At 42.5% G+C, this 26,888-nt stretch overlaps 1 protein-coding gene across 1 annotated transcript in view; it reads right to left on the reverse strand.

Moving 5' to 3' along the window:
• Positions 1-26,888, reverse strand: part of PARD3B (par-3 family cell polarity regulator beta) — a 538,536-nt gene that overhangs the window by 487,717 nt on the left and 23,931 nt on the right. Inside the window, exon 2 of the mRNA XM_060281957.2 lies at positions 11,788-11,889. Within this exon, the coding sequence (XP_060137940.2) occupies positions 11,788-11,889 (102 nt within the window). The remainder of the gene's footprint in view (positions 1-11,787; positions 11,890-26,888) is intronic.

Below are 26,888 nucleotides of genomic sequence, written 5' to 3' on the forward strand. Positions count from 1 at the left end.
AGAGTCTCTCCCCCTCCCATGACTTCCCTCAACTTCCTCTTCTGGTTCGTCAGTCGTTAGCTTATCCCGCTTATCTTAGTCTACCTTGATTTTATAATCTTGCAATTACATATTGTCATGGGGACCCAGGTGGCGCTGTGGGTTAAACCACAGAGCCTAGGGTTTGTCATGCTGGCCACATGACCTGGAAGCTATACGCCGGCTCCCTCGGCCAAGGATGCGAGATGAGCGTCGCAACCCCAGAGTCGGTCACACTGGACCTAATGGTCAGGGGTCCCTTTACCTTTTTTAATTACATATTGTTATATTGTTATCATTTTTGTGCCATATTTTCCCATCACCTCTTACCGTTAATTAATTTCCATTATTGCATCTTAACTTTTATGATTGTTTTCTTAAATGTGTTTACTTAAACCCTGCTAGTGAGTCCACTTCTTTACAATTTTTCCGTCAGAACCTCATAAATGGTTCCCAATCCTTTTTAAAGTCTCCAGGGCCGTCTTAAGCGTGTCTGGCACCCTGGCGCCATGGTGCGAAGATCCCTCCGGCGGCCCCCCGCCCCGTTTCACAGTGCGGCTGCCGCAGACACAGCAGCACGGTGCCCCCCCCAGCGGCCCGGCGCCCTGGCGCATTGCGCCACCCAGCCTTGCCTTAGAGCCAGCCCTGAAAGTCTCTATTGTCCTCATCTCTTGATCTTCCAGTTAATTTTGCCATTTCAGCGTATTGCATCAGTTTTTCTTCCCATTTGTGACATGTGTTTTAGTGGCTTGCATTCCTTCTTTATAGCTCAAATTATAATACTGTAGTACTATTTCAAATGCACGGTCAAGTCTCAGGTCTTGTACAATAAGTACCACTCAAGTCTTTCGCCAACCTACTAAAAACAAGTATCCCTGCCCAAATGCCTCTTGTATGGCTCACAGAGATGTGTTTATCATAGCAGTTGACAAGGCAGCCCAGGTGTTTTATAGGCACTAAGCTGTTTCTCCTATTATTAGTTTGCTGCCTGTGGACAACTACCAGCCATGTTCCTTCTGCCACCCACTGCCTCTTAGAAGAAGTGAACATCGCACAGGTTTTTTTTTTGCTGTATGGTTGTTCCTTTCACTTTCAGTAGCAGCAGGAGGCAAAATTGAAAAGAAGCAGCTTGAAAGAAATAAAGGCAATTCTGAAATTACCACTGCTTCATAACCCATTGCCTCAAGGGGCGGCGGGGGGGGGGGGAACGGCCAAGACTACATGAACCTTTGCCTCCTAACCTCTCCCTTTTATAAAAGATTTTTTATTACAGAGGCACAGGATGAAATATCTCTCCATGTCATACTTTCAAACTCACCAAAATTGTGTTACAGAGGCAGATGTTTGCAAAAAGATTTGGGAAACTAGACCATGTTTTTGCCCTAAGGCGTACAAAAAACAAGCCAGCCCTTCCCAAGCATCGGTGAATTCTCTTGGGTGTGGTAACAAATCCTACAGACATTCATTAGAGAAAATGTTGCTGTTTTCATGTTTGCCTATGTAATGGTGCTGTTGCGGCTACTCTTGAGTAAAGATGCCCAAGTCTACTCTGTCTTTAAGAGTTTTATTGTGCATTGGAAGCCGCCCAGAGTGGCTGGGGAAACCCAGCCAGATGGGCGGGGCATAAATAAATTATTATTATTATTATTATTATTATTCACTTAACAGTGCAGATAGCTGAAAACATGACCTCTCCGTCATTCACAGAATCCGGGAGCGGACATTTCCGGCTACGGGACCAGCATAAAAGTTTGGGCACCCCAAAACGCCTCCTCTTACGTTTAGTGGTGCGCCGTAATTTGGGCGCCAGAAGGGGCTGCCTGTTTCCCTCCACCTGTTGGTCAAGGCGGTGCAAGGGCTCTCCAACATCGCTGACACCTCCGTCCTGCTAACTTCCTGATTCCCCTCACCTGACCCCCTGCTGCTGCTCTCACTGGGCGAAGTGCTGGTCAACAGGAGAGGCGGAGGCTCCCTGTACGGAGGTCCCCTGACAGCATAGCCAAAACACTTGGGCAGAATTCAACCTCCATGAATATCCACTCAACTGGACACTGGGTATGTATCAATCAGTCTTTCGGGGGGGGGGGGGGAATGCATGGCTTTTTACCTGATGAATTATCGTAAGAGACATTTATAACATTTCCAGAGCAATCCTAACCATGTCTACTCATGCCGGCCCTACTGAATCCACTGGGATATTTTCTAAATAAGTGGGGCTAGGATTGCAGTCTAAGGGGTTCAAACAAATCTTTACTATTATATTCACATCTCCATATTAGCTGTTGATGGGTATCTAATTTGAACCGAGATGTAGAGTGTAGTCACCATGCAACTTTCCACCTTATGGGAGAACTGGTTACACCTTATGGGACAACATAAGCTTTGCAACTGCATACAGAGTTTACAGTTTTGGAAGAACGAATGGTTGCACAGATAGGGATGTATTGTTAGAATACATTTGGAGGGGCATCACACTATATTAGCTATTGGGAGAGAAAAGGGCGGCTAATTCTGTTTTCCATATCCTGTTACAGTTCTGAAATAAAACAACACCTTAAATACACAGTCAGACAACGCATTGAGGATGGTCCTAATACAGCTAACAAAACTGTGACAAAAATACTGTATTCCTCCACTGTGGGTTTAGGAAGATTCCCCCCCCCTTTATGGATCAATACCTTTCCTTCTTATAAACCAGTGCAAAGTGGCTCACACCACGGAAGAGAGAAACTAAAACCCCAACATAATTGACAGACATTTCAGAGAAAAATCGCAAGAGAAAACAGATGTGCCCAAATTATGAAACTCTTATGTGAGAATTTTAAGCACAGCATGAAATTTTGCATTCCTATAGCTAGGTCAGAAAACTTCCATGATAATGCAGAAGAACTAGCATTTCCTATGAGCAGGTGTTGCTCTCAACACTTGAACATGTTGAATATTACTTCCACACCTTAGAAAAGGGGACTGGAACAAGTAAGTTGGGGGAAATCCAAAGACGCAGATTCCCTGTGAATCAGAATATTCAAACCAACCAAAAATGCACCAGCAAAGCAGAAAGATGCAATATTTTAAATACGTGCAAAAGAAAATTAAGTGAAAGTGTTCCGCTGTTTATTAAAGAGCATCACATATCACTTTCCATTCAGGAAAAAAACAGTAATGCATTTTAACCGCCACATAAATATTCAGTATCTGTTTGTAACAAATATGTAAATGCTTGATTTAACCTGTAAGAAGGATGTTGGTGCAAAAGCTACTTTCCCTTGTTAGCACAAGCTGCTTTCTTCTCCTCCCACCCCCTGAACAAAACCATACCTAATAACTCACAATTGTTGACTGCGCCTCAGCTTCCCTTTGAAAAATTGTTCTGTATCAAGCGCTCTCCCTTTCACACATTTCAACCCAATTAGAGACAAGACAGATTAGTGTGAAAAAGGCAGTTAATTTTAGAAAATGTATGCATAAAATCAAACGTGTTTAATTATTTCAATATTTCCAGCATATGACAGATTTTTAAAAGGCAATGAAATAATGTTTCACAAAGTAGAATGAGAACAGCAGATTGACCAATAAAGGTCTTTATACTGGATTTTAAATGCAAAATGTTTTAATTTGCCTTTCATTCAAGTTCTGTATTAGATTTTACTAATAATACACCATCGGAGCTGCAAATTCTGAACCACGCAGTTTTCCTACATAGACTCAATGAATATTTTTGACCATTTGTTCTACGATATGCAGACTGTTATCTTCTCCAAATTCACTGTAAATTAGTAGGAGACTTTTAATCATTTAAAATATTTAAGTGTATTACTATGCTGGCAACATACATCAACTTGCTAGCATCCACAGTTGTCATGTGAGAGACAAGAGCTCTCAGACCTGAAGAGCAGCAAGAAAAATAGTTCACACAGAGAAGGACAACGATGTGCAATTACAAACGTCAATCAACACTGTGCTTTCCTAGACTTCTTAATCCCATGAACACCTCCAAATGGATTGAATTGATCTCTGAGCAGAAGAAACACAATTTATGAAGATAAAAACATTGCAGAGATTGGTTGCTTGTAAGTGGTGGTGGATTCATTTTTATTTTTATTTTTTAAAAGCAACAACAACCTGAAGAAGGATGCCTAATAAAACTATAAAAGATTTCAGTGGTACCTCGGTTTACAAACACAATTGGTTCCGGAAGTCTGTACTTAACCTGAAGCGAACTTTCCCATTGAAAGTAATGGAAAGTGGATTAATCTGTTCCAGACGGGTCCGCGGAGTACTCAACCTGAAGCGTACTTAACCCAAGGTAGGAGTGTAATTGGTTCCGGAAGTCCGTACTTAACCTGAAGCGAACTTAACCTGAAGCGAACTTTCCCATGGAAAGTAATGGAAAGTGGATTAATCCGTTCCAGACAGGTCTGCGGAGTACTTAAACCAGGCATCCCCAAACTTCGGCTCTCCAGATGTTTTGGACTACAATTCCCATCTTCCCCGACCACTGGTCCTGTTAGCTAGGGATCATGGGAGTTGTAGGCCAAAACATCTGGAGGGCCGCAGGTTGGGGATGCCTGACTTAAACTGAAAATACTCAAACGAGACGTACTTAAACCGAGGTATGACTGTACAGTCACAATTCATTAGGACTTACTTATGAGTAGACATGGTGAGGATTGCATTGCACAAGATACTTTGAGCACTCTATAAATCACTTCACAAACGTTAGTTGAACATTACTTGAGCATTAGTACAACAGCTTGCAAAGGAAATTGGGTGTAATTATCCCCGTACCAATGATGAGGCTGAACAAGAATGGTTTGCCTAAGGCCACTCAATAAGTTCACAGCTAGAGGCGAAATTTGAAACATAAGCCTCACAAGCTCACACTCTGAACCACCACGCTAAACCAGCTTGGGAAGTGCCTGGCTGAAATCTCATCAAAACCAAGAACTAATTCACTACGTGCCCACTTTTTTTAGGTCCATGGACACACCTGGAGCTTTCACACCTGGAGTACTGTGGCCTCCACCTCCTCTGGTAACATCTCTTCACACACCCACACACCCAAGAAACAGAACGAAAGTGTCTGCACACAGGCTTCACTTTTCCAAGGGAAGTGGGCAAAGGTTGGACCCATTAGAATTCATCTCAACCTTGAAAAGCACACACAGCTGAAAGAGGAAGCGGAAAACAGCACCATCTTCCAATTCCTTGCTTCAGTTCTATGTACATTTCCAGAAAAAGGTAAGCCATCTTCACTACCAAGTGATCAAGGAGGAAGCGAGTGTACGTAGGAAGGAGATTCAGAAACTTTGTGGGCACCAGAGGATGCTGGCAACTCAGTAACGCAAAAGTAACAATACTGCCCAGCTTTATAGGGATGTTGTAAAGGTTGCGGAGACAGAGCAATCAACGAGTGTTTTGCATTCGTACAGGACCGTTGTTATAAAGGAGAGAGGAGTGTGGCAGCACGCTAGCTTCTTATTAAACCAGTGATGGGCAACCTTTTGAGCTTGGTGTGTCAAAATTTGCCAAAAAACCAAGCATAACTTGAAGTGTGTCACTTCAAGAAAAAAACCATAATTTCACGTTATTTATAGTTTAAATAACAAAAATGTATAATTGTAATATATAACTGTATTTAATAAACCAAAAACTAATTATTTAACCAAACCAAACCAAAAACCCCTTATTTATCACAAAGTGCCCAGAGTTGTTGAGCTTTTTTGGGGCAGCTGCTGACCAAAGTTTTGTAGGTTTTTTGGGGGGTGTGTGTGCAAAAGTTGGTTTGCTTTGAGAGGGGGATTCCCCAAAGCTGCTGCGCTTTTTTAGGGGGGAAAGAGAACAGAAATAAATGACAAATAATACCTTCGCTGGAACTAACACGCAGCACCGACATAGTCTGCCAAAGCGCCAGAAAAAGCAGCACAGAAAGGGTTAAAAACAATCTCTGGCTACCAGCAACAACAACAGCAAAAAAGTATATGGGTTTTAACAGCGGAGACAAGCTGTAGGAGAAGCAGGAGAACAAATGGGGGGGGGCAACAACAACAGCGTGAATGGGCCGATGGGGCGCGTGCCAGCAGTGAGGGCTCTGCGTGTCACGTCTGACACGCGTGTCATAGGTTCGCCATCACTGTATTAAACAAAATGTTGTGAGAAGAAATGCCGTATTCTTTGCCGGGATGGGCGGGCGGTGAGCAACGAAGACTGGAGAAAGATGAAAAGAGAAAGGAATTTAAAAGGTAGCAAAAAAAGATGCAAGAGATAACGCAGGGTTCACTAGCAGCTGGTGAAACAGAGAAAGTGCATCTATGGTGGCCAAAGGTAGGCTCTACCACTGATGTGGAAGGGCTACAAATTTGGGGACCTTCAAAAGCAGGGAACTGCTCTAATTATACACAGGGGAAGGTTGGCCCAAGCAGCAAAGGCAGGAAGAGCTACTGAGGCAGAATGGAAAGCTCCCATACACCAGGAACTAAAAGGCTCATGGTTGCCCTCCTCTTTCATACCACTTCTTTAGCATCCTCCTAAAAGTAGACAACATACAAGAATAGTTGGTTCCTCAAAAGGACTGAAAAGACATAGAACAAATAAGACTTTCATTCTACCAGAACACTTTGTTGTTTTGCTCATCACCACCAAAGCACTCCCTGTTCCTATTACCTCAAACAGCTGTTAGCCAGCTCTTCTCCACAATCCCAACAGTTAATTAGCAACAAGAAACAGTAAACATGTACAGCCTGCCACATTTAATTATACTGTAATTTTCTTAAGTTAGAAACGGTGCATTATTCAAATGTATGTCCCTTTTTTTAAAAGAAGAAGAGGTGCAATTTTTTAACCTTACAACTAAAAATGTCTCCGAGTTCTATCTTTGACAATTCTAAGATGGTTAAATTGCTTCAGGTGCCTACCATAACGTCACAGAAGGTAAGCCATGTAAGGAACTAATAGGCATTTTAAAATTCCCTATATTTTACTTCACAATGCGATAAATAAAGCTTGGTGATGCCGTCTTTTCTCTTCTCCCAGCCTTGAGAAACTACAGGATGAAATAGTACTTTAAGATACTCTATTTCAGTAATTGTTTTTTTTGTTAGTGTACCAAAACAATTACTTTGCAGAATTGGTGGAGAATTCTGCTGAGAGTAGAGGAAGTAACTATCTTGCCCACCAGCAAAATCCAGTTTCCCGCCCCTGAAAACACACACACACACAAGGTTCGTTTCCCATTCACTCAAGTACCTTATTATGCAGACATTTTGGAACTACTGGGCTACCAAGAGATTGCAAGCTCTTTAACATTGTTCTTTCTCCCCTTTAATAAGCTATCATATTCACTGTTTGTTTTTTTAATGGGAGATGGCAGATTGTGATGTGTATACAATGAAAAGGTTGAATACTGCAAAACACAAAACAGCAACTTGAAAAGAATAAGCTGGTATTTGCACCAAATCTCCTTTGCAAGCCTGTTGTAAAGATGTTGAAGGAATGCAGTGCTTTTTTCTTTAAAAAAAATATGTTTAGGGGTACAGTACTCTCATTTTGACTCAAGAAAACCACTATTTTATAGTTCAAATCAGAAAAATAAATACAGTAAATGGACAAAATGCTTGTGAAATGCTTTTTAAATGGTGCCATTCAAAACAGTCCCAACTTTTTTTTCCTGCCTGTGACTTTCTAAGCACTAACCAAGTTTAATGAAACAGCTGTTTCATATACAGGACTTTAAAAACCTCTGTCTTTAAAAGTAGCATGGAATGAAGAATGGTATCCAACTAATAGATCCATTGTGACCAATTGACTTAAGCCTACTTATTACAATGGGTCAATATTCCAAGTATGATTTAGACAGATGATTAATATACTTTTGAGTTGAGTCTCTGATGTGCTTGTGTTTAGTCATGGCCAGAAAGCAACACCATAAAGTAGTGTTTCACAAATATTATGCAAAGATTTGGAGACAACGGCTCTTAATAAAAGAATGGAATGGGCAACGGCTCCGGATTTGCTTTGAATTTAGATGCTTCCATGGTTCACTCCCTGGTAATTCCAGCTAACATAGCTCAAAAGTAACAGGGCTGGAAAGGTATTTCTGCCTAAGACTCTGGAGAGGCCCTGGCAGTCTCGATTCAGTATAGAGCAGAGCAATATGCTTATTTTATGTGCAGAAGTAATTATTGGCATTTGCCATGTTAGTACCAGGGAAAATAATACAAAAAATGAAGAAGAGATGCCTTTAATTTCATTAGAATCAACTACTTCTTTTTTTTTTTTGCAATGGCAGACTAAACATTAATTGCAGCAAACAGGCAGAACACCAGGCAGCCAACAGCATCTACATTTCAGATGATCTCTCAGATGAAAACAATGGACAAGAAAAGCTTGCTAGACCACTCACCTCTCAAATGGCACCCAGACCCAAGAAATCTCTCTCCCAGAAACCTCATATTGCCCCCTTCCCTTCAATATTTAGAAAAATGAAGACTGCCCTGCTTCAACAGGCCATCAGTACTTCAATATTGGTGCCTCATTGTTGGTGGATTCTTCTGAATGGAACAGGCCGGTAAGATCCTGAGCAAGTTTGCAGATGACACCAAATTGGGAGGGGTGGCTAATACCCCAGAGGACAGGATCACACTTCAAAATGACCTTAACAGATTAGACAACTGGGCCAAAGAAAACAAGATGAATTTTAACAAGGAGAAATGTAAAGTACTACACTTGGGCAAAAAAAGAAAAAGAAAGGCACAAATACAGGATGGGAGACACCTGGCTTGAGAGCAGTACATGTGAAAAGGATCTAGGAGTCTTGGTAGACCACAAACTTGACATGAGTCAACAGTGTGATGCAGCAGCTCAAAAAGCCAATGCAATTCTGGGCTGCATCAATAGGAGTATAGCATCTAGATCAAGGGAAGTAATAGTACCACTGTATTCTGCTCTGGTCAGACCTCACCTGGAGTACTGTGTCCAGTTCTGGGCACCACAGTTCAAGAAGGATACTGACAAGCTGGAACGTGTCCAGAAGAGGGCAACCAAAATGGTCAAAGGCCTGGAAACGATGCCTTATGAGGAACGGCTTAGGGAGCTGGGTATGTTTAGCCTGGGGAAGAGAAGGTTAAGGGGTGATATGATAGCCATGTTCAAATATATAAAAGGATGTCATATAGAGGAGGGAGAAAGGTTGTTTTCTGCTGCTCCAGAGAAGCGGACACGGAGCAATGGATTCAAGCTACAAGAAAGAAGATTCCACCTCAACATTAGGAAGAACTTCCTGACAGTAAGAGATGTTTGGCAGTGGAATTTGCTACCAAGGAGTGTGGTGGAGTCTTCCTTATTTGGAGGTCTTTAAGCGAAGGCTTGACAGCCACCTGTCAGGAATGCTTTGATGGTGTTTCCTGCTTGGCAGGGGGTTGGACTGGATGGCCCTTGTGGTCTCTTCCAACTCTAGGATTCAAGGATTCTAGGATTCATAGATGGTGCAGTGTGAATCATGTGAGTCCACTTCAGAAACCGAGTTTCTTGGCTTCAACTCTTCCATGTGACCAAAGTCACAATATGGTTATCTGAGCAAGAAGCTAAGTGAGGATCTTAAGGCAAGTGTGTGTCTACTGCATAGATAAATTATGAGACCATGAGCGCAGCCAAGGGGGGCAGGGAGTGGCAGCTGCCCCCACAAATGAATAAAAATACAGGGGACCCTCTAGCTACATACCGCTCTGGATACGTAACTTTCAGGTTATGAACACAGCAAACCCGGAAGTGTTTAGCCGTGCACGCATGCGCAGAAGCACTCAATCGCACCACACACATGCACAGAAACGGCGACTCTGCCTATGGACTTTTCGGGTTGCAGACGGATTCCCAGAACAAATTTAATTCATACCCGGAGGGTCCAGTGTACATAAAAATACATAGCTAACTGAGGTTCTGCCCCCCCCCAACAAAATCCTAGCTACGCCCATGTATGAGACCCAGAGAATTTCACTGAAAAATACACAGGTGTTATCAAAAGAAAGACATTGCTTTCAAAATGTGGATCAATTAAATGTTGTGTGTGATTTCCTTTATTATAAATATTTCACAGACATACAATGAGGCAAGGCTGGCTTTGTGAAAACAAACAGAAGCATAATAGAATCAAAGAGTTGGAAGGGACCCAAGGACAATCTAGTCCAACCACATGCAATGCAATAATCTCAGCTAAAGCATCCCTGACAGATGGCCATCCAAACTCTGTTTAAAAACCTCCAAGGAAGAAGAGCCCACCACCTCTCACGGGAGTCTGTTCCACTGCCAAGCAGCTCATACTGTCAGAAAGTTTTCCCCGAATGTTTAATTGTAATCTTCTTTCTTGCAACTTGAAGCCATTGCCACGAGTCCACAAGCTTGTTCCCTCTTGGCAGGTGCCAGCCCTTTAAAGATATTTGAAGATGGCTATCATATCTCCTCTCAGTCTCCTCTTTTCCAGGCTAAACATGCCCAGCTCCTTCAAGCACTCCTTGTAAGGCTTAGATTCCAGGCCCTTGAGCATCTTGGTCACCCTCATCTGCACCCATTCCCGCTTGTCAACATCCTTCTTAAATTGTGGTGCGCAGAACTGGACACAGTATTCTAAGTGTGGTCTGACTAAGGCAGAATAAAAAGGTAAAGGGACCCCTGACCATTACGCCAAGTCGTGACCGACTCTGAGGTTGCAGTACTCATCTCACGTTATTGGCCGAGGGAGCTGGTCGGTGTACAGCTTCCAGGTCATGTGGCGACCATGACAAAGCCGCTTCTGGCGAACCAGAGCAGCGCACGGAAACGCCGTTTACCTTCCTGCTGGAGAGGTACCTATTTATCTACTTGCACTTTAACATGCTTTCGAAATGCTAGGTAGGCAGGAGCTGGGACCGAGAAACAGGAGCTCACCCCGTCGCGGGGATTCGAAGCGCCGACCTTCTGATCGGCAAGCCCTAGGCTCTGTGGTTTAACCCACAGCGCCACAGAATAGAGTGGTACTATTACTTCCCTTATGGGAGGCGGGTGGCGCTGTTGTCTAAACGACAGAGCCTAGGGCTGGCCGATCAGAAGGTCGGCGGTTTGAATCCCCGCGACGGAGTGAGCTCCCATTGTTCGGTCCCTGCTCCTGCCAACCTAGAAGTTCGAAAGCACATCAAAGTGCAAGTAGATAAATAGGTACCACTCCGGCGGGAAGATAAATGGCGTTTGGTTCGCCAAAAGTGGCTTAGTCATGCTAGCCACATGACCCGGAAGCTGTCTACGGACAAACGCCGGTTCCTTCGGCCTATAGAGCAAGATGAGTGCCGCAACTCCAGAGTCGTCCGTGACTGGACCTAATGGTCAGGGGTACCTTTACCTTTACCTATTACTTCCCTTGATCTGGAAACTATACTTCTTTTAATGCAGCCTAGAATAGCGTCAGCTTTTCAAATCAATACACATCGAAAGCCAGTGTTTGACTTTATCAGCAGCTACTTTTTTCAGAATTGTAAAAGAAGCAGGAAATATAGTTCTAACCAAAGTCCTAATAAAAAGTAGCAATGCGTCGGGTTGCTTCCGTCCAGCATCAATACTGTGCAGCAGCACTGTACCTCAACAAAAGCCTGCCAACATTTAATTATTTGGGCTATTCAACCCAATATCACTCTATGAAATAGCTATTCAATATATTAAGTTATATGAGGTTATAACACAGTCAAGTAGAGCCTTAATTCAATCTGACAATTTCCAGTTAAAAATAGAGCATTATTCTCCATCTACCTTATCTTTGTCTTCCACAACATCTGCCAGGATGTCATCTGGGTCCAGGATTCCTCCATCTGTGTATTCCAGATGGTGAATATTCACCCAATACGAAGGGTCCTGCAAATGAAACATAAGTGTATTTTCTCCTTAATTTACCACTTTAGCACACTTCAGTCAGCAACAGAGTATCAAAAATATTTAGTTAAAAACATTTTCTTAAAATATGGACGTGTTTGAATAACCTCTCTTCGGAATATTGCGATGTTTTTATATATATAAAGAATATAATTAATAGCCGTAGATTAAAACGTAAAACAACCATTTTCAAATTAACATTGGGTTGGGATCCAGAGATACATGAGCAGGAAAGATTCCACCAGCAGTGGCACTGTTCTGGGAAGGTGAACAAAAACCAGTGGAAGACATTTGTGTGAGACTGCAAGATACTGGATACTGGGCGATGTGCCTTGGGATTGAGACATTAGATGAAACTTTCGCTGCACAATGCCTTGCCAAGCAGAAGCACGCCTCTGAATTTCAGAACGCTTTTCTTGCACATGGATCTTTCTGCAACAACCGGACACCTCTGAATCCAACCCATTATATTTTATATATCACACACTTGCCAACACACTGTAACACTCCAACTCTGAGGTTGGGACATTAACACTAAAGCAGGGACTCAAAACTGATGCATTCTGAATTTCTGCAATAGATACACACACAGACACTCCCCTCCTCTCTACAATCTTCTCCTCTCACCTATGACACTGGTCCCATCACCTCCTGGCAAATAGAAGGGGAAGAAATGGAGGCAGAGAGAGATTTTACTTTCTTGGGCTCCATGATCACTGCAGATGGTGATGGCAGTCACAAAATTAAAAGACACCTGCTTCTTGGGAGAAAAGTGATGACAAACCTAGACAGCATCTTAAAAAGCAGAGACATCACCTTGCCGACAAAGGTCCGTATAGTTAAAGCTTTGGTTTTCCTAGTAGTGATGTATGGAAGTGAGAGCTGGACCATAAAGAAGGCTGATCGCCAAAGAATTGATGTTTTGAATTATGGTGCTGGAGGAGACACTTGAGAGTCCCGGGGACTGCAAGAAGATCATACCTATCCATTCTTAAGGAAATCACCTAAGTGCTCACTAGAAGGACAGATCGTGAAGTTGAGGCTCCAATACTTTGGCCACCTCATGAGAAGAGAAGACTCCCTGGAAAAGACCCTAATGTTGGGAAAGATGGAGGGCACAAGGAGAAGGGGACGACAGAGGACGAGATGGTTGGACAGTGTTCTCGAAGCTACGAACATGAGTTTGACCAAACTGCGGGAGGAAGTGGTAGACAGGAGTGCCTGGGGTGCTCTGGTCCATGGGGTCACGAAGAGTCGGACACAACTAAACAAATAAACAAAGTTTTGAGCCAGTGTAGTGTAGTGGTTAAGAGCAGTAGACTCGTAATCTGGGGAACCAGGTTCGCGTCTCCGCTCCTCCACATGCAGCTGCTGGGTGACCTTGGGCTACCAGTCACACTTCTCTGAAGTCTCTCAGCCCCACCCACCTCACAGGGTGTCTGTTGTGGGAGAGGAGGGGAAAGGAGATTGTTAGCCACTTTGAGACTCCTTCGGGAAGTGATAAAGCGGGATATCAAATCCAAACCCAAACTCTTCTTTGACCTACAGTCCTTCATAGACCTCCACCATGCTTGATTTGAGTAGGAAACCCCTATAACTTTGCACTATGCACTATGCAGATGAATTCTTAGATGTCACTGTAAACGCAGCAGGGGGAAAAGACAGAATGTACTATTTCTAACTTTTGCACCATAGCCTTGGGTCAGTGGGCCCAACGCTACTTGACTGCATTACAGCTCAAGCCTGAATGGGTAGGGTGGCTTCATTTGGATTCTGCTTCTTTTGAGTATCTTATTTTAATTGCTTCTGAATGACAGCCTGAATGTATTGTCACAATAGGAGACTTACCCTTGTTCAAACAAACAATAAAGAGCTGTTCCCAGACTTTGCTCCTGTGCCTTGTCTTCCTATACCCTTTGGAAAGGCCTCTGTTTTTCTGCTACTCTATTCACCTTTTTTTTAAAAGTATTGTATACAAATGTTTTACAAAATGTAAAAAGTTGCAGGAAAATAATCCCAGCTTGGCTGATCCATGACTGTCACTAACAGTATTGTGTTGAAATGCTCTACACTTTTTGTGCAAATTAACCTAGTCAGAATATCTGTCTCTTGAAGCTTTGCCATTTGTATCAAATTGTTTTTGATGATGAAACAGTGACTGTTTTCAGAGGTAACAGCAAACCAAACTTTTGGAATGATGCACTCCCACCATGCATGTGAGGAGGTTACCAGAATCTCCCACTCCTGTTGTGCCCCAAATAACTGGCTATTTTGCCCAAGGCTGGTGAACTATAACCTAAATTAACCAATATCCCAAACCAGGATGAGATTCTTAGCTTGTTAAACCTATCTAAATGCAACCACCGATTCCCAGGTGTTTTCATTAAGGATCTTGACGTTCAATTTTTTTTAAAAAAACAAGTGCATCCTTACTGTAATCCAGTGTCACAAGGAAGTTGCATTTTTACCTTACAAAACCCCCGCTAGTTCAAGTTAGCAAAATTCATTAACTAGCTAAATATGGACAAAAGACAGTAACTTTCAGAAATAGTTAAGCACCAGGTATTTCCAACTAACCATAGCAGCAACAAAAGCATCCAGGTCCTCCATCCAAACTGACCACTCTAGGGCAAGTTGGCACAACTAAAAGTGATATTACAACTGAGTGATATATACCAATTGCACAAGTCAACGATACTTCATTTTCTGCCAGGCATTCCAGAACAGGCATAAAGGAATGTCTAATATTGTTTATCATGCCAACACCTTTCAGTCCTCTTGGTCATTACAGTACTTTCTGGCAACTCCTTCCTTTTTCATAGTTTCTTTTGAGAACTGAATGCCACACATATCTGATTAAGACTTACACATGCAAGTGTTCACTAATAAACAAGGCAATTATTCAACGCTGTTTGAAGAAGCCATTTCCTCTCTCACATTACATAACTTGTTAGATAAAAATTAGTCTAGTTTACAGCGGTCATGAACACAAAAGACGGCACTTTGTAAGAAAAAAGAAAAAAAGAAAGCAAGCCAAGCTTTCTTTTCTTCTGCAATAGTTCCAACATTTACTATACCCCAACTCAAATTGTTGCTGCTTTTAACAACACCTGGTCATTTCACATATTTCTACTCACATTTCATAGCATTGCAGACTTGCAAGGAACCACAAGGTTCATCAGGTCCAACCCCCTGCAAAGCAGGAATCTTTTGCCCAACATGGGGCTCAAACCCATGTTGATCGGCACCTGAACCGCTGATCTCATGCAGGCAAGCAGTACAATTCAAAAGACATGGAAGCAATCTTGTCCTTTTGCTGCACACTACATACATTTTTATTTCTGTAGTAGTTTGGTTTCTTTACAGTTCTATCACTGCCACATCAGTTTTTCAACGTTTTAATGAAGTTTCGTGTGGTAATTGCTAAACACCAGAACTTCCCGCCTAGAAGAAGCTATTTATACATATATAAATGTAGACACTGTGTGCGCGGAGGTAACATCCTTGCACCATAACCGCTGAACAGAATTTCATCAAATTAGGGCAAAGCGTATCTTGCCCATCAGGGACGGATCTGGCATTAAAAAAAAATTCCAAAAAAAGTACACCTTTCACACCTAAAATAATGATTAAACACCAAAAAAGTGGCACACAAATTATACATCACCAGCAGAAGCTCTGAAGGGCGGCGCCAAATAATGATGTCATCAACTGAGCAACTGAAACCACCAAGGCGGCCATTACCAGACAACTCACAGAGTCAGGCCGGGGCCCAGGAATGGAGATACAGGGCGAAGGCCTTGGCTCACATTTAAATACTAGCCCAAGCCAAGGCCAACAGACTAGGCCTCGCCTCTACTTTAAAGCCTACAAACTAGGGCTCTGCTCTACTTTACAAACTAGGCCTCGGCTCTACTTTACAGCCCAAAGACTAGGCCTCGGCTCCACTTTACAGACTAGGCCTCAGTTCTACAGCCCTTTAAATACTATCCCGAATGGAGCCCTGGGTGGGGGTGGGGGAGGGGCCCAAATAGGTCATGGGCTGACATAGGGTGGGAGGGAGCCACAGGGTGGGGGGAGGGGGACGGGATACCTCATGGGTCACTACAGGATGGGAGTAAACAAAGGGATGAGACACAACCACGGGGGGCACATAGTCCAGGGGAAAACGGACACATCCCCCCCTTTCCTGGGAAACATTGACCCTGAGCATAGCTTTTAAGTTTTCCCTTTTCTCGCGAGGAAGCCTATTCAACATAAGGGAATCTCCCTTTGAAAAAGGGAGAACTTGACAGCTATGACCCTGAGTCAGGCACAGCAACGCGTCATGGATCGTCACAGGGTGGGGGCAGCCACAGGATAAATTGTTTATTAGCGGTACTGGTTTATATATCACATAGTGCCAAGATCACCAAGTACAAATTCTGCCTCAACCTGCTCCAAAATCATCCTACAGAGTAAATCAATGATAAAGCTTAGGACAGCACTCATCAGACTTGTACAGTGGTGCCTCGACTTACGAATTTAATCCGTTCCAAAGGCACCTTCGTAGGTCGAAAAATTCATAAGTTGAAAAATGGCATTGGAAACACGATTTCCCATAGGAATGCATTGGAAACAGAAAAATTCATAAGTCGAAGCAACCCTATCTAAAAATTTGTAAGTCGAAAAATCCCCATCTAAAACCGCCACGGTTTCCTTTCGGATTCATAAGTCGAAAAATTTGGTTGTTGAGTCATTCGTAAGTCGAGGTACCACTGTATTTGATCATTGTTTCTTCTTTTAACCCTTTAATTTTGTGTTCCTCCCTTTCTTCAAGGATCTCAGACATACACTGCTACCGGTATATATAACTTTTACAGCAGCATCTCTGCCAAAGTTGTTATGCCTTACATAACTGAGCCTTAGTACTGAAAAAGAGTTTGGAGAGGTGACTGGCTTCAACCATGGTGAGCTTCTCGGTGGTACCCACTGAACGGACAAAGGTTGTGAACAAAGGCCTCTGGTTTCTGAGTTCAGTTACATCTGTGTGCATATTTTAATTCCAAAGAAATCTATCTTCTTCTTCATTCAATCAACCCTCTTTAAAAGCCAACGTAAATCTGGTCTAGATTCTACCCACCTCCATAGAACATTAGGCAAGAAAAATACCTTACGGTAATTCAAAATGCAATATAAAAACAGGCAATGAGGTGGCATGACAAGATACATAACTTGTGTTCTGCTAGAATGGAATACAGACATCTCTTTTTTCCTAGGATGATAGTTTATTTAGACCAGGCATCCCCAAAATTCGGCCCTTCAGATGTTTTGGACTACAATTCCCATCTTCCCCGGCCACTGGTCCTGTTAGCTAGGGGTCATGAGAGTTGTAGGCCAAAACATCTGGAGGGCTACAGTTTGGGGATGCCTGATTTAGACAGTCCGTGAAAAGATGAAGTTGTATTATTCCATTTAAATGCACAAAAACTAACATTTTCATTCCCCCCCCCAATTGGCTAGTTGCTTCATACAATGAATTAAAGGGAAATAATTGAAGAATAGATCCTTCGGGGGGGGGGGGGTGGTCTCAATATTATAATGTGCTGTAAATATTGACCATTCTCTTATAATCATGAATCTTGCAACCTTGATGGTATCTTAAAAGCTGAACTGGGGGGGGGGGATTCAATAGACTGGGGTGTATGAGCCTTCTGCAGCTGAAGAACAGGGCGAAAATACTTCAAATAATAAACAAACCTTTCTTATATAAAGAATTTGGAACTGAAAAGCTTGAATATGTGTTTTCAAACTACAATACAAATTAAATAAGCAACAGAGGCCTTTTAAGTCATGACTTTAAGCCAATTTCATGGGGGTTTGAGCATTTGGAGGTGAAGGGAGTGTAGTCCTGGCTAGCAATCGATAAGGTCATGAATAAAGCTCCCACTTGGGTGTTTCAGAATCAGACCCAGAAAGGGCAAGAATACAGGCCCTTCTTTTCAAGACCAAAGTCTTTGCAGAACCTTGTGGGCTGGATTCACCTAAACCAGGCATAAGCAAACTCTGGTCCTGTTAGCTAGGGATGATGGGAATTGTAGTCCCAAACATCTGGAGGGCCAGAGTTTGCCTATGCCTGACCTAAACAGCCACATCAGTGAATGCCCCGCACAAGGAATTCCAAGGGGGCTTCACACTTCTCCTTCACCCAATGTCCGTCCCCCCAAAAATGGCTAGGGGAGTTTCAGGAGAACCTCCAGAATAGTGTGCAGGGCGGGGCGGGGGGGGGACAACTGTTCCATCCGATGAACTGCGCATACAGAACATTTGTAATAGTGTAAAGTTGAATTCTATCCTGTGATTTTTATGGTCTCACTCGCCTCCTTTTAAGCACTGAGATTCCGACATGCTGGAGCCCTTAGGATCCAGCTCTTGAGAAGAATTACATAGGTGATTTAACTTTAAACACTTTTAGATTAAACGTTGCCTGGCATGCGAAAGTTTAAAGCTAGGAATTGCCCGAGTCACTGCAATACCAACAGCCCATGAAAAGATGACAAATGTGTGAAAGCTGCTATCAAAAGTTTGAGATTTTTATTAGAAAGGTAAATGCTAATATGATAATGTTGAGTTATTAACTAAACTGCATTGCTTAAGCTTCCACATTATTTAGCATACATTTCAGTTAACCATTTTTTAAGCCTTAATGCCATTTTTAATTAAATTTAAAAAAACGAGCCATAGAGGGTTTTTGGTTTTTGGTTTGGTTAATCTTATAACTTTGGCATCATGTTTCCCAAAACACAACCACAAGACATGTGTCTGTCTTCTATATTTTTCAAATCACTAATGCAATTCAAAAAAAAAAAAAACTGGCATCATGCACACAATCCAGAATAAAATTAAGCATTTGAGCTTTTCTTTGCACACACTAGAATCATAGAATCATAGAGTTGGAAGAGACCACAAGGGCCATCCAGTCCAACCCCCTGCCAAGCAGGAAACACCATCAAAGCAATCTTGACATATGCCTGTCAAGCCTCGGCTTAAAGACACTCCTTGGCAGCAAATTCCACTGTTGAACAGCTCTTACTGTCAGGAAGTTCTTCCTAAATGGTTGGAGGAACCATTTTCACCCAAATTAGCATGCATAAAGATTTTTTTAATGGGATCTAATAAATTGCTGGTGATGAAGACTTACAGGTGAACTCAGGAAATTAGAATATCGTCAAAAAGTGCGTTTATTTCAGTAATGCAACTTAAAAGGTGAAACCAATATATGAGATAGATGCATGACTTGCAAAGCAAGATATGTCAAGCCTTTATTTGTTGTAATTGTAATTATTTGTCATTAGGCGGGTCCATTATAAATGGAATGTAATTAATGAAATGTAATAGCGATGTTGATTTTTGTTTATGTTTGTATTATTGTAACTATTTGTTTTATTACTGTGGAATTTCCAAAAGAAATCCTTTGTAAAAATTAAAGGAAAAAGAAAAAATAATAAGTTGCATTACTGAAATAAATGCGCTTTTCGACGATATTCTAATCTTCCGAGTTTCACCTGTAGAAGAAAAACTATGTGCTCTTCAGGAATGCAGCTTGATGCCAGAAGACGAGACCACCCTTCTTGCAAACACATACCCCACCTCCCCATAAACTCCTTACTCAAGGACTCAGAACTACAAAATAATTAATTTGCAAGTGTATTTTCTGCACAGATATGCACAGCTCAGCAAAGTTTTACTCAAACTATGATCACCTGCCTGAAGGCAAGTAAGATCGACAGGAATCCAGATTCAGTATGGAACCTCGCTAAATGGATTGGAGGAAGTAGTTGCAATGAGATTTTCATTATTATTATTATGTGCAAATAGTAAAACTCCTACTGTCACAGAAGGGGTAACTACTCTAGAGTGAAGACGCTACTCCGTCTTTGCCTTTTCATGCTTTTATTATGTGCAGTCTATTTACAGTGATAGAGCTATGCAGTGTACATGCTTTCAGTTCAATCAGAACCCTGGAATGGCGACTCCCGCGTTTTTTTCCAGCAAAGAAGCCTCGGAATCCCAAATCTCCTCCTTCTTTGCTTTTTTGCGTAATTCCGGCATCGGAGGGAGAGGTCTTCTTTCCGTGCTTTCCCTCCTCCCCTTCTCCATCTCCCTTTCTTCCTCTCCCAAGCGGAGCAGGGGCTCTGTGACCCTGCCAGAGCCATGTCCTCTACTTCCTGCTTCCCCCTCTCCGCTGCAACTGGTGCTGGGGGAAGAACTACTCCTCACGATGGGAGGGGGCTGTCGGTAGACCTTGTCCCTCACACCTACAAACACTAAGATTGGCAACTCCAGTGTTGCCAGAACTTCACATACAGTACTCCAGTTCACACATCACAGTAAACCACAGCTAACAGCTAACCATGAATGTCGAGATCACATTCCCTAAGGGGAATGGGAACAACAAACCACAACCCTTGACTTTGCACCGCGTCCTAACCAGGGATTGTAGATTGCTTCACTGAAACAAACGGTGATTGGTAAGCCAAGAACGAACATTGGCTTCACGTTGTTGGAAGAGAAACTAATCATATTGCAGGGTTGGGCATAATTGTAACCTGAGGTTTATTGTTCCTATTCACACTAGAGGGTGAGTCAAGCAGGAACCACGATGCGCTGTTGTAGCTTTCTTGGTTTACCACTGTGGCTTGTTGGGAGAGAAACAAATAACAAGGACCGGCTCACACGTAATGGGAAGGCAGCCATGGGTTTGTTCCCTACACATAAGGATGGAAGGAGCAAGGGAGGCGTGCCACATGAACTTTTGAGCAACGCATGCCAGCACGCTGACCACTTACATTACACCTCAGTTTCATTCAAACCGTGGTTTGATGTGACACATGGACCAGGTTTGAGAAACACATTTCAGTGGTACCTTGGTTTTCGAAAAGCTTAGTTCCTGAACAGCTCAGTACTCGAACGCTGCAAACCCAGAAGGAGGTGTTTCAGTTTTCGAACTTTGCCTCGGAAGCCGAACGTGCTCCTGAGCTTCTGTTTTTACCCTTGCACTGCTAATTTGAGTCCCCCGCAAAGTAATTAAGGCTTCCTTCCTTCCGTTTTTAGTGTTGCACAGCTCATTTGAGTCCCTCCCCATAGTAATTAAGGGTTTTTTTCCTCCTGTTTTTACCCTTGCCCAGCTCATTTAAGTCCCCCCATGGTGATTAAGGCTTTTTTCCTGCCACTTTTACCCTTGCCCAGCTCATTTGAGTCCCCTCTCCCCGCATCGTAATTAAACCCTTCCATTTCTGATTGCAGTGTTCTGAGGTGATATTTGGTGCTTTTGTTTTCGCTATTGGGGGGGGCCTTTTGTTTGTGTGGCTTTCTCATTTTTGTAACTGTGGCTTGTTTTTCATTTTATGATTGCTTGATTGCTTGATTGATTGATTGTGTGACTGCGGAAATTGATATAAGCCCCCCATCTAAACAATGACTATCATCAGTGCAGGTAAGAAAAAAAATTAATTTTAATTTTGATCATCTACAATACTGTCTTATTTATTTGAAAGTACAGAACATTGATTATTGCTTTCATTTTATGGATCAATGGTCTCTTTAGAAAGTAAAATTCATGTTAAATTGCTGTTTTAGGGGTTGTTTATAAAAGTCTGGGACGGATTATTCCATTTTGCATTACTTTCTATGGGAAAGTGCGCCTTGGTTTTGCAACGTTTTGGTTTTGGAATGGACTTCCGGAATGGATTAAGTTTGAGAACCAAAGTACCACTGTAGTCCCCTGGAGACTCCTATAGTTCCACACAATTTTTGTGCAACCGCTTGAAAAGCACGTCAGCGTAGACTTAATAGGGTCATTTAGTAAAAGCATTTTATGGTCTACTCTTTTGAATAACTTCTAAACTCCTAATTATGTGAATGGCAATTATCACCTGCAGCATGACATACGTTAGCATATGTGCTAAGCCTCAGTTCTATCTATAGTTTCAATCAAGACATCATACTACATTTTTAAAAGAGGAGACATTTGAAAATACCTACTTAGTTTAATTCACCTTGGCACTTCAAATGAATATTGAGCAGCAATATTTAATGTGTGTGTGCTATTTGCCTAAGGGCTGAAACCCATGTTTAGAATCAAACTATTGCAAGGTTGTTTATGATCACATTTTCTATGCAAAGAGCAATGTTTTGAGGATTATTATGTAAATATTTTCCTCATCACATATATATTCTTAAAAGCTAGTCACTTGAAGCAGGCATTACGGTAGCTTATTTATACAAATTTAAGTCACCTCTTGCAGTGAAGGCTGTTCAGAAAAATCAAATCACCCCCAATAATTTTACCTCACCTCTAAGCACTAACAACACAAAGCTCGTTTCTAGACTCACAACGCAGCAAAGGAATAGGAGAGTAAGGAGATAGATACTAACACAGCATCCCATGCTGATTACAAGGCATGATGTTTGACAGAAGACATAACATGAAGCAAGAAGCAGGGCAATGAATGAATACAAGCAAGGACTAGGGGTAGCTGATGTACAACGGCCGCTCCAGTTAGAACAGCTGCATTTGACTTCTCCTCTCCCTGAACGTCCTCCGTTGCAATTGGTCATTATAAGAATTACTGTGCAACTTTAAGAATCCTCCATTCTCATCCTTCCCCCTTTCCGTCACATATTTTAGATTGCAAACCTGTGACCAGGGACTGTTGTTTCGATGTATATTGTGTAGGGGACTTTTTCTATCTTTATGGAGGAGGCTGTATCAAGGGCGTACCCAGGATCAAAACTGGGGGGGGGGGCAAGAGAGGGGAAGAGAGAGGGAAGGAAGGAGGGAGGGAGGGAAGAGAAGGAAGAGAAGGAAGAGAAGGAAGAGAAGGAAGAGAAGGAAGGAAGGAAGGGGAGAGAGAGAGAGAGAAAGGAAGAAAAAGGGGGGAAGGGAGGATGTTCCTGTCGCTGGCTGCAGCTGTGGAGGGGGCGGAAAACAGCCCAATTTCCATAACCCGCAGCTACTTTTCCCCTTCAGTTTTCAGAGGGAAAAAGTGCAGGTTATGGTCCGTAAAATTCGGTAAAAAAAATTTTTTTTGCTTCGGGGGCAGCTGCCCCCCTACCCCTTGCTGGGTACGCCCATGGGCTTTATCTTTATCTTTCCGGCAGAAAGGTGGGCAAAATGCTTTAAATAACAGCAAGCCGTGAGCTGTAAACCAAGACTACGGGGCCCAGGTGTAACGTGAGCAGGTTGTGTTAGGTATTTCATTGGTGCTAACTCAAGGATGTCACACCTTACTTTTGTACTGAACAAATTAGGAGTTCTTGCTTTTACCTGCAACTTCAGACGCAATGGTTTCAGTTTCCCTATTTAAACACTGGCTATTAATTTAACCCCCAGCCTCTCTAGATAAGTTTCACATTTTGCATTAAAAGAGTAAGCCACCGTTGTTACAAGAAGAAACCAGCATAAGCATCAGGCTCCATCTCACACAATGCCCTGTTCCATTTCACAGCAAGCACAAGGAGGACATTGAAAGGACTCATATCTCGCTGTATCCAAACTCTGGCAACAATCCCCGTTCTGGGTTCAGTCCATGCAGCCTGGGCAACCATTTAGAGAGGAACTCTTGCAGGGGAGGGGGGCATAAGAGCTCTAAAACAGGGGTCAGCAAACTTTTTCTGCTGTGGGCCGGTCCACCGTCCCTCAGACCATGTGATGGGCCAGACTATATTTTTTTTGAGGGGAATGAATTCCTATGCACCACAAATCACCCAGAGATGCATTTTAAATAAAAGGACACAGTCTAAAAACATGCTGCTTCCCAGACCGTCCGTGGGCCGGATTGAGAAGGCGATTGGGCCGCATCTGGCCCACAGACCTTAGGTTGCCTACCCCTGCTCTAAAATATACATTCAGTCTACCTGAAGGAGCGTCTCCACCCCCATCGTTCAGCCCGGACACTGAGATCTAGCGCTGAGGTCCTTCTGGCAGTTCCTTCACTGCGAGAAGTGAAGTTACAGGGAAGCAGGCAGAGGGCCTTCACGGTAGTGGCGCTGTCAGGGAGGATTCGGAGGAGCAATGGAGAGAGGAGGCGGAAAAGGGGCTCAGGGATGCTGAAGAGCTTTGCAACCACCCAGAGGCTCAGGAAGGAAGCTCAGACTCAGGAAGGGAGGGGGCTTTCAAATCAGCACAGACAAGGAGGGAAATGAAACATAAGGATCAAGGCCGTCTCGCAGAATTCCCACCTCTACTTTGTTGGCGCAGGAATCGTAAGAAGCCACTGCCCGAATCTGACTCAAAGGGTTCGGACACGTCGTTCTGAACTGTACTGTTTCTTGTATATATGTAATATGGTATCGTTTATTGGCCCAACAAATGCTCAAATAAGGGAACGTGTATACATATCAAACAATTACCAACAATATATAAGAGTAGCTATCATTTTTATGGCTGGATCAGAGCATACGGTAGTCTGCTCCCACATAAGTATGCTCAGACGTTCCAAAGAAACCGCAACTTATAACAGAGACTTTTATAGCTAGGGTCACTGTAACACGTGATCTACATACCCCTTTTAAAAAAATAAACAAAACCTCAATCCAAAACCAGGAAATATGCCAAAATCATGAAAAATATAATCACTCTAGATAATGTGCATGTGATGCTCGGTTTTCAGCCAAGAGAAAGAGTCTTCAGTTCACCACAAAATTATTAAATGGCTTCATTATTACAAAAGGGATGACATAATCAGAAAACAAATGGAATTCCTCACAGCCTCCAAGTAAAAGGATATGAAACCAGTCTTGTTTTCAGCCGAAGTGCAAAAATGCATTTCTAAATAGGTATCCAGTGACAACTTGATTGTGCCAAACATCTGTTTGAATACAGATGTCATGAAATCACTGTTACACTACTTAATTAACGTAGATACATTAATTAATGTCTATTACAGCAAGTTTTTTAAAAAAATTCTCAATATGCAAACCAGGTACACCATTGGGTTTGCATGTTGGGATTTTAAATGAATTCTGGGAGCCAGGGTGGCAGCTTTCAGCGAAGAATAATTCTAAAAAGTGTGGCATAGGCAACATTTTTAAAAATAAATAAACAAAAGTCCACATAAAATTGCCTTCCGTGGGTTAAGTCCATGGGAAGTTAAGTTATGGTGTCTGTATGGATCCAGTAGCAATCCCTTCCTTCTTAATATCCCAGGATTTGATGGTTGCTTTATGTGAAATATTTTCAAACCAGAGGGAGTGTGGAATTAAAATGCTTTGAAACAGGATTATTATTATTATTATTATTCAGTATCATTCAGTATTTCTGCAGTTCCTCCCCAATAACAATCCAAGGTGCTTGCATCCAGTAATGCTTATTACACTGCTAGACTCACAGGAAGATGTTTTGCTTCATGAACTAGCTTTCGTCAGTTCTGTTTTTAATTATAGCTGTTTCTCTAAGCACAGGTGTTACGACCAGTTTTGTGACCCTGCATTAATGATGGGAAGGTTTATTTCAGCTCTCACCAGTGTCACAGGCTTTGACGTTGGCAGAAGACAACAAAGAGAGGCTCGCAGGTGGCTTTCAAAAGGTGTCGCCAAGTGAATTGGCAACCAAGTGGCTAGTTTTTGTAACAGCCAGCTGAAACTTAGGAGGTGCTAGAATGGAAGGCTACCATAAAAGGAATCTGGTGGTCTTTGCTTACTCCACATATTGAGTTCATATTGAGTTCTTTTGCAAAAGCTAATACCATGGGTAGGCAAACTAAGGCCCAGGGACTGGATCCGGCTCAATCGCCTCCTAAATCCGGCCCGTGGAGGGTCCAGGAATCAGCGTGTTTTCATATGAGTAGAATGTGTCCTTTTGTTTGATGGATTTCTGTATTTTAGTGTTTTGTTGGAAGCCGCGCAGAGTGGCTGGGGGAACCCGGCCAGATGGGCGGGGTATAAATAATAAATTATTATTATTATATTATTATTTTATTTAAAATGCATCTCTGGATTATTTGTGGTGCCTGCCTCATGTTTTTACATGAATAGAATGTGTGCTTTCATTTAAAATGCATCTCTGGGTTATTTGTGGGGCATAGGAATTTCTTCATTCCCTCCACCAAAAAAAAAAATATAGTCCGGCCCCCCACAATGTCTGAGGGACAGTGGACCAGCCCCCTGCTGAGAAAGTTTGCTGACCCCTGGCTAAGACCATTGTCACAATTATGTACACAGTAAGCCCGCAATTTAAGTTCCAGGCATGGTCAAAACCCATTGGGCTCAATGCTGGGTGGGATTGCCAAATTAATTTTTCTTAGAACCCTGCTCCCTTCCAAACGCCCCCCCCCCGGGGGGGGGGGAGTCACACATGTAAAGTAGAATGTACACAAGCATTCCAAAACCAAGGTGTGCTTTCCCATAGAAAGTAATGCGAAATGGATTAATCCATTCCAGACTTTTAAAAACAACCCCTAAAACAGCAATTTAACATGAATTTTCTTATCTAATGAGAACATCAATCCATAAAATGAAAGCAATAAACCATGTACTGCAGTCATACATTCATACAATCAATCAGTCGCTGAACTGGGTCCCACACAGTCCCACACAAAAAAGAGCTGTAAAAACAAAAACACAAAATAAATAGCAAAAAAAGAAAGACCTTGGTGTAACACTCAAAACAGAAGTGTAGAACTCAAATTGGAAGCGTAACACTCAAAACGGAGCACGTTCCGCTTCCAAAAAAGTTCTCAAACCAGAACACTTCCTTCCAGGTTTGCAGTGTTTGGGTTCCAAGTTGTTTGAGTACTAAGGCGTTTGAGAACCAAGGCACCACTGTATTTACACAACACGATCTGATACATGTAGCTGATTAAAGTATTTGGATACATTAACTTCACTGTTTGCAAACACTTGTCTAAACTGGGTTACTTTTAGCAACATCTCTCTTCCCTTTACAATCAAGGGAGATGTGGTCTCATCACCCTGAGTGATGCCTTATCCTCCTTGAAATG

Source organism: Zootoca vivipara, chromosome 1 (assembly GCF_965207765.1).
Source record: "Zootoca vivipara chromosome 1, rZooViv2.hap1.1, whole genome shotgun sequence".
Taxonomy (NCBI): Eukaryota; Metazoa; Chordata; class Lepidosauria; order Squamata; family Lacertidae; genus Zootoca; species Zootoca vivipara.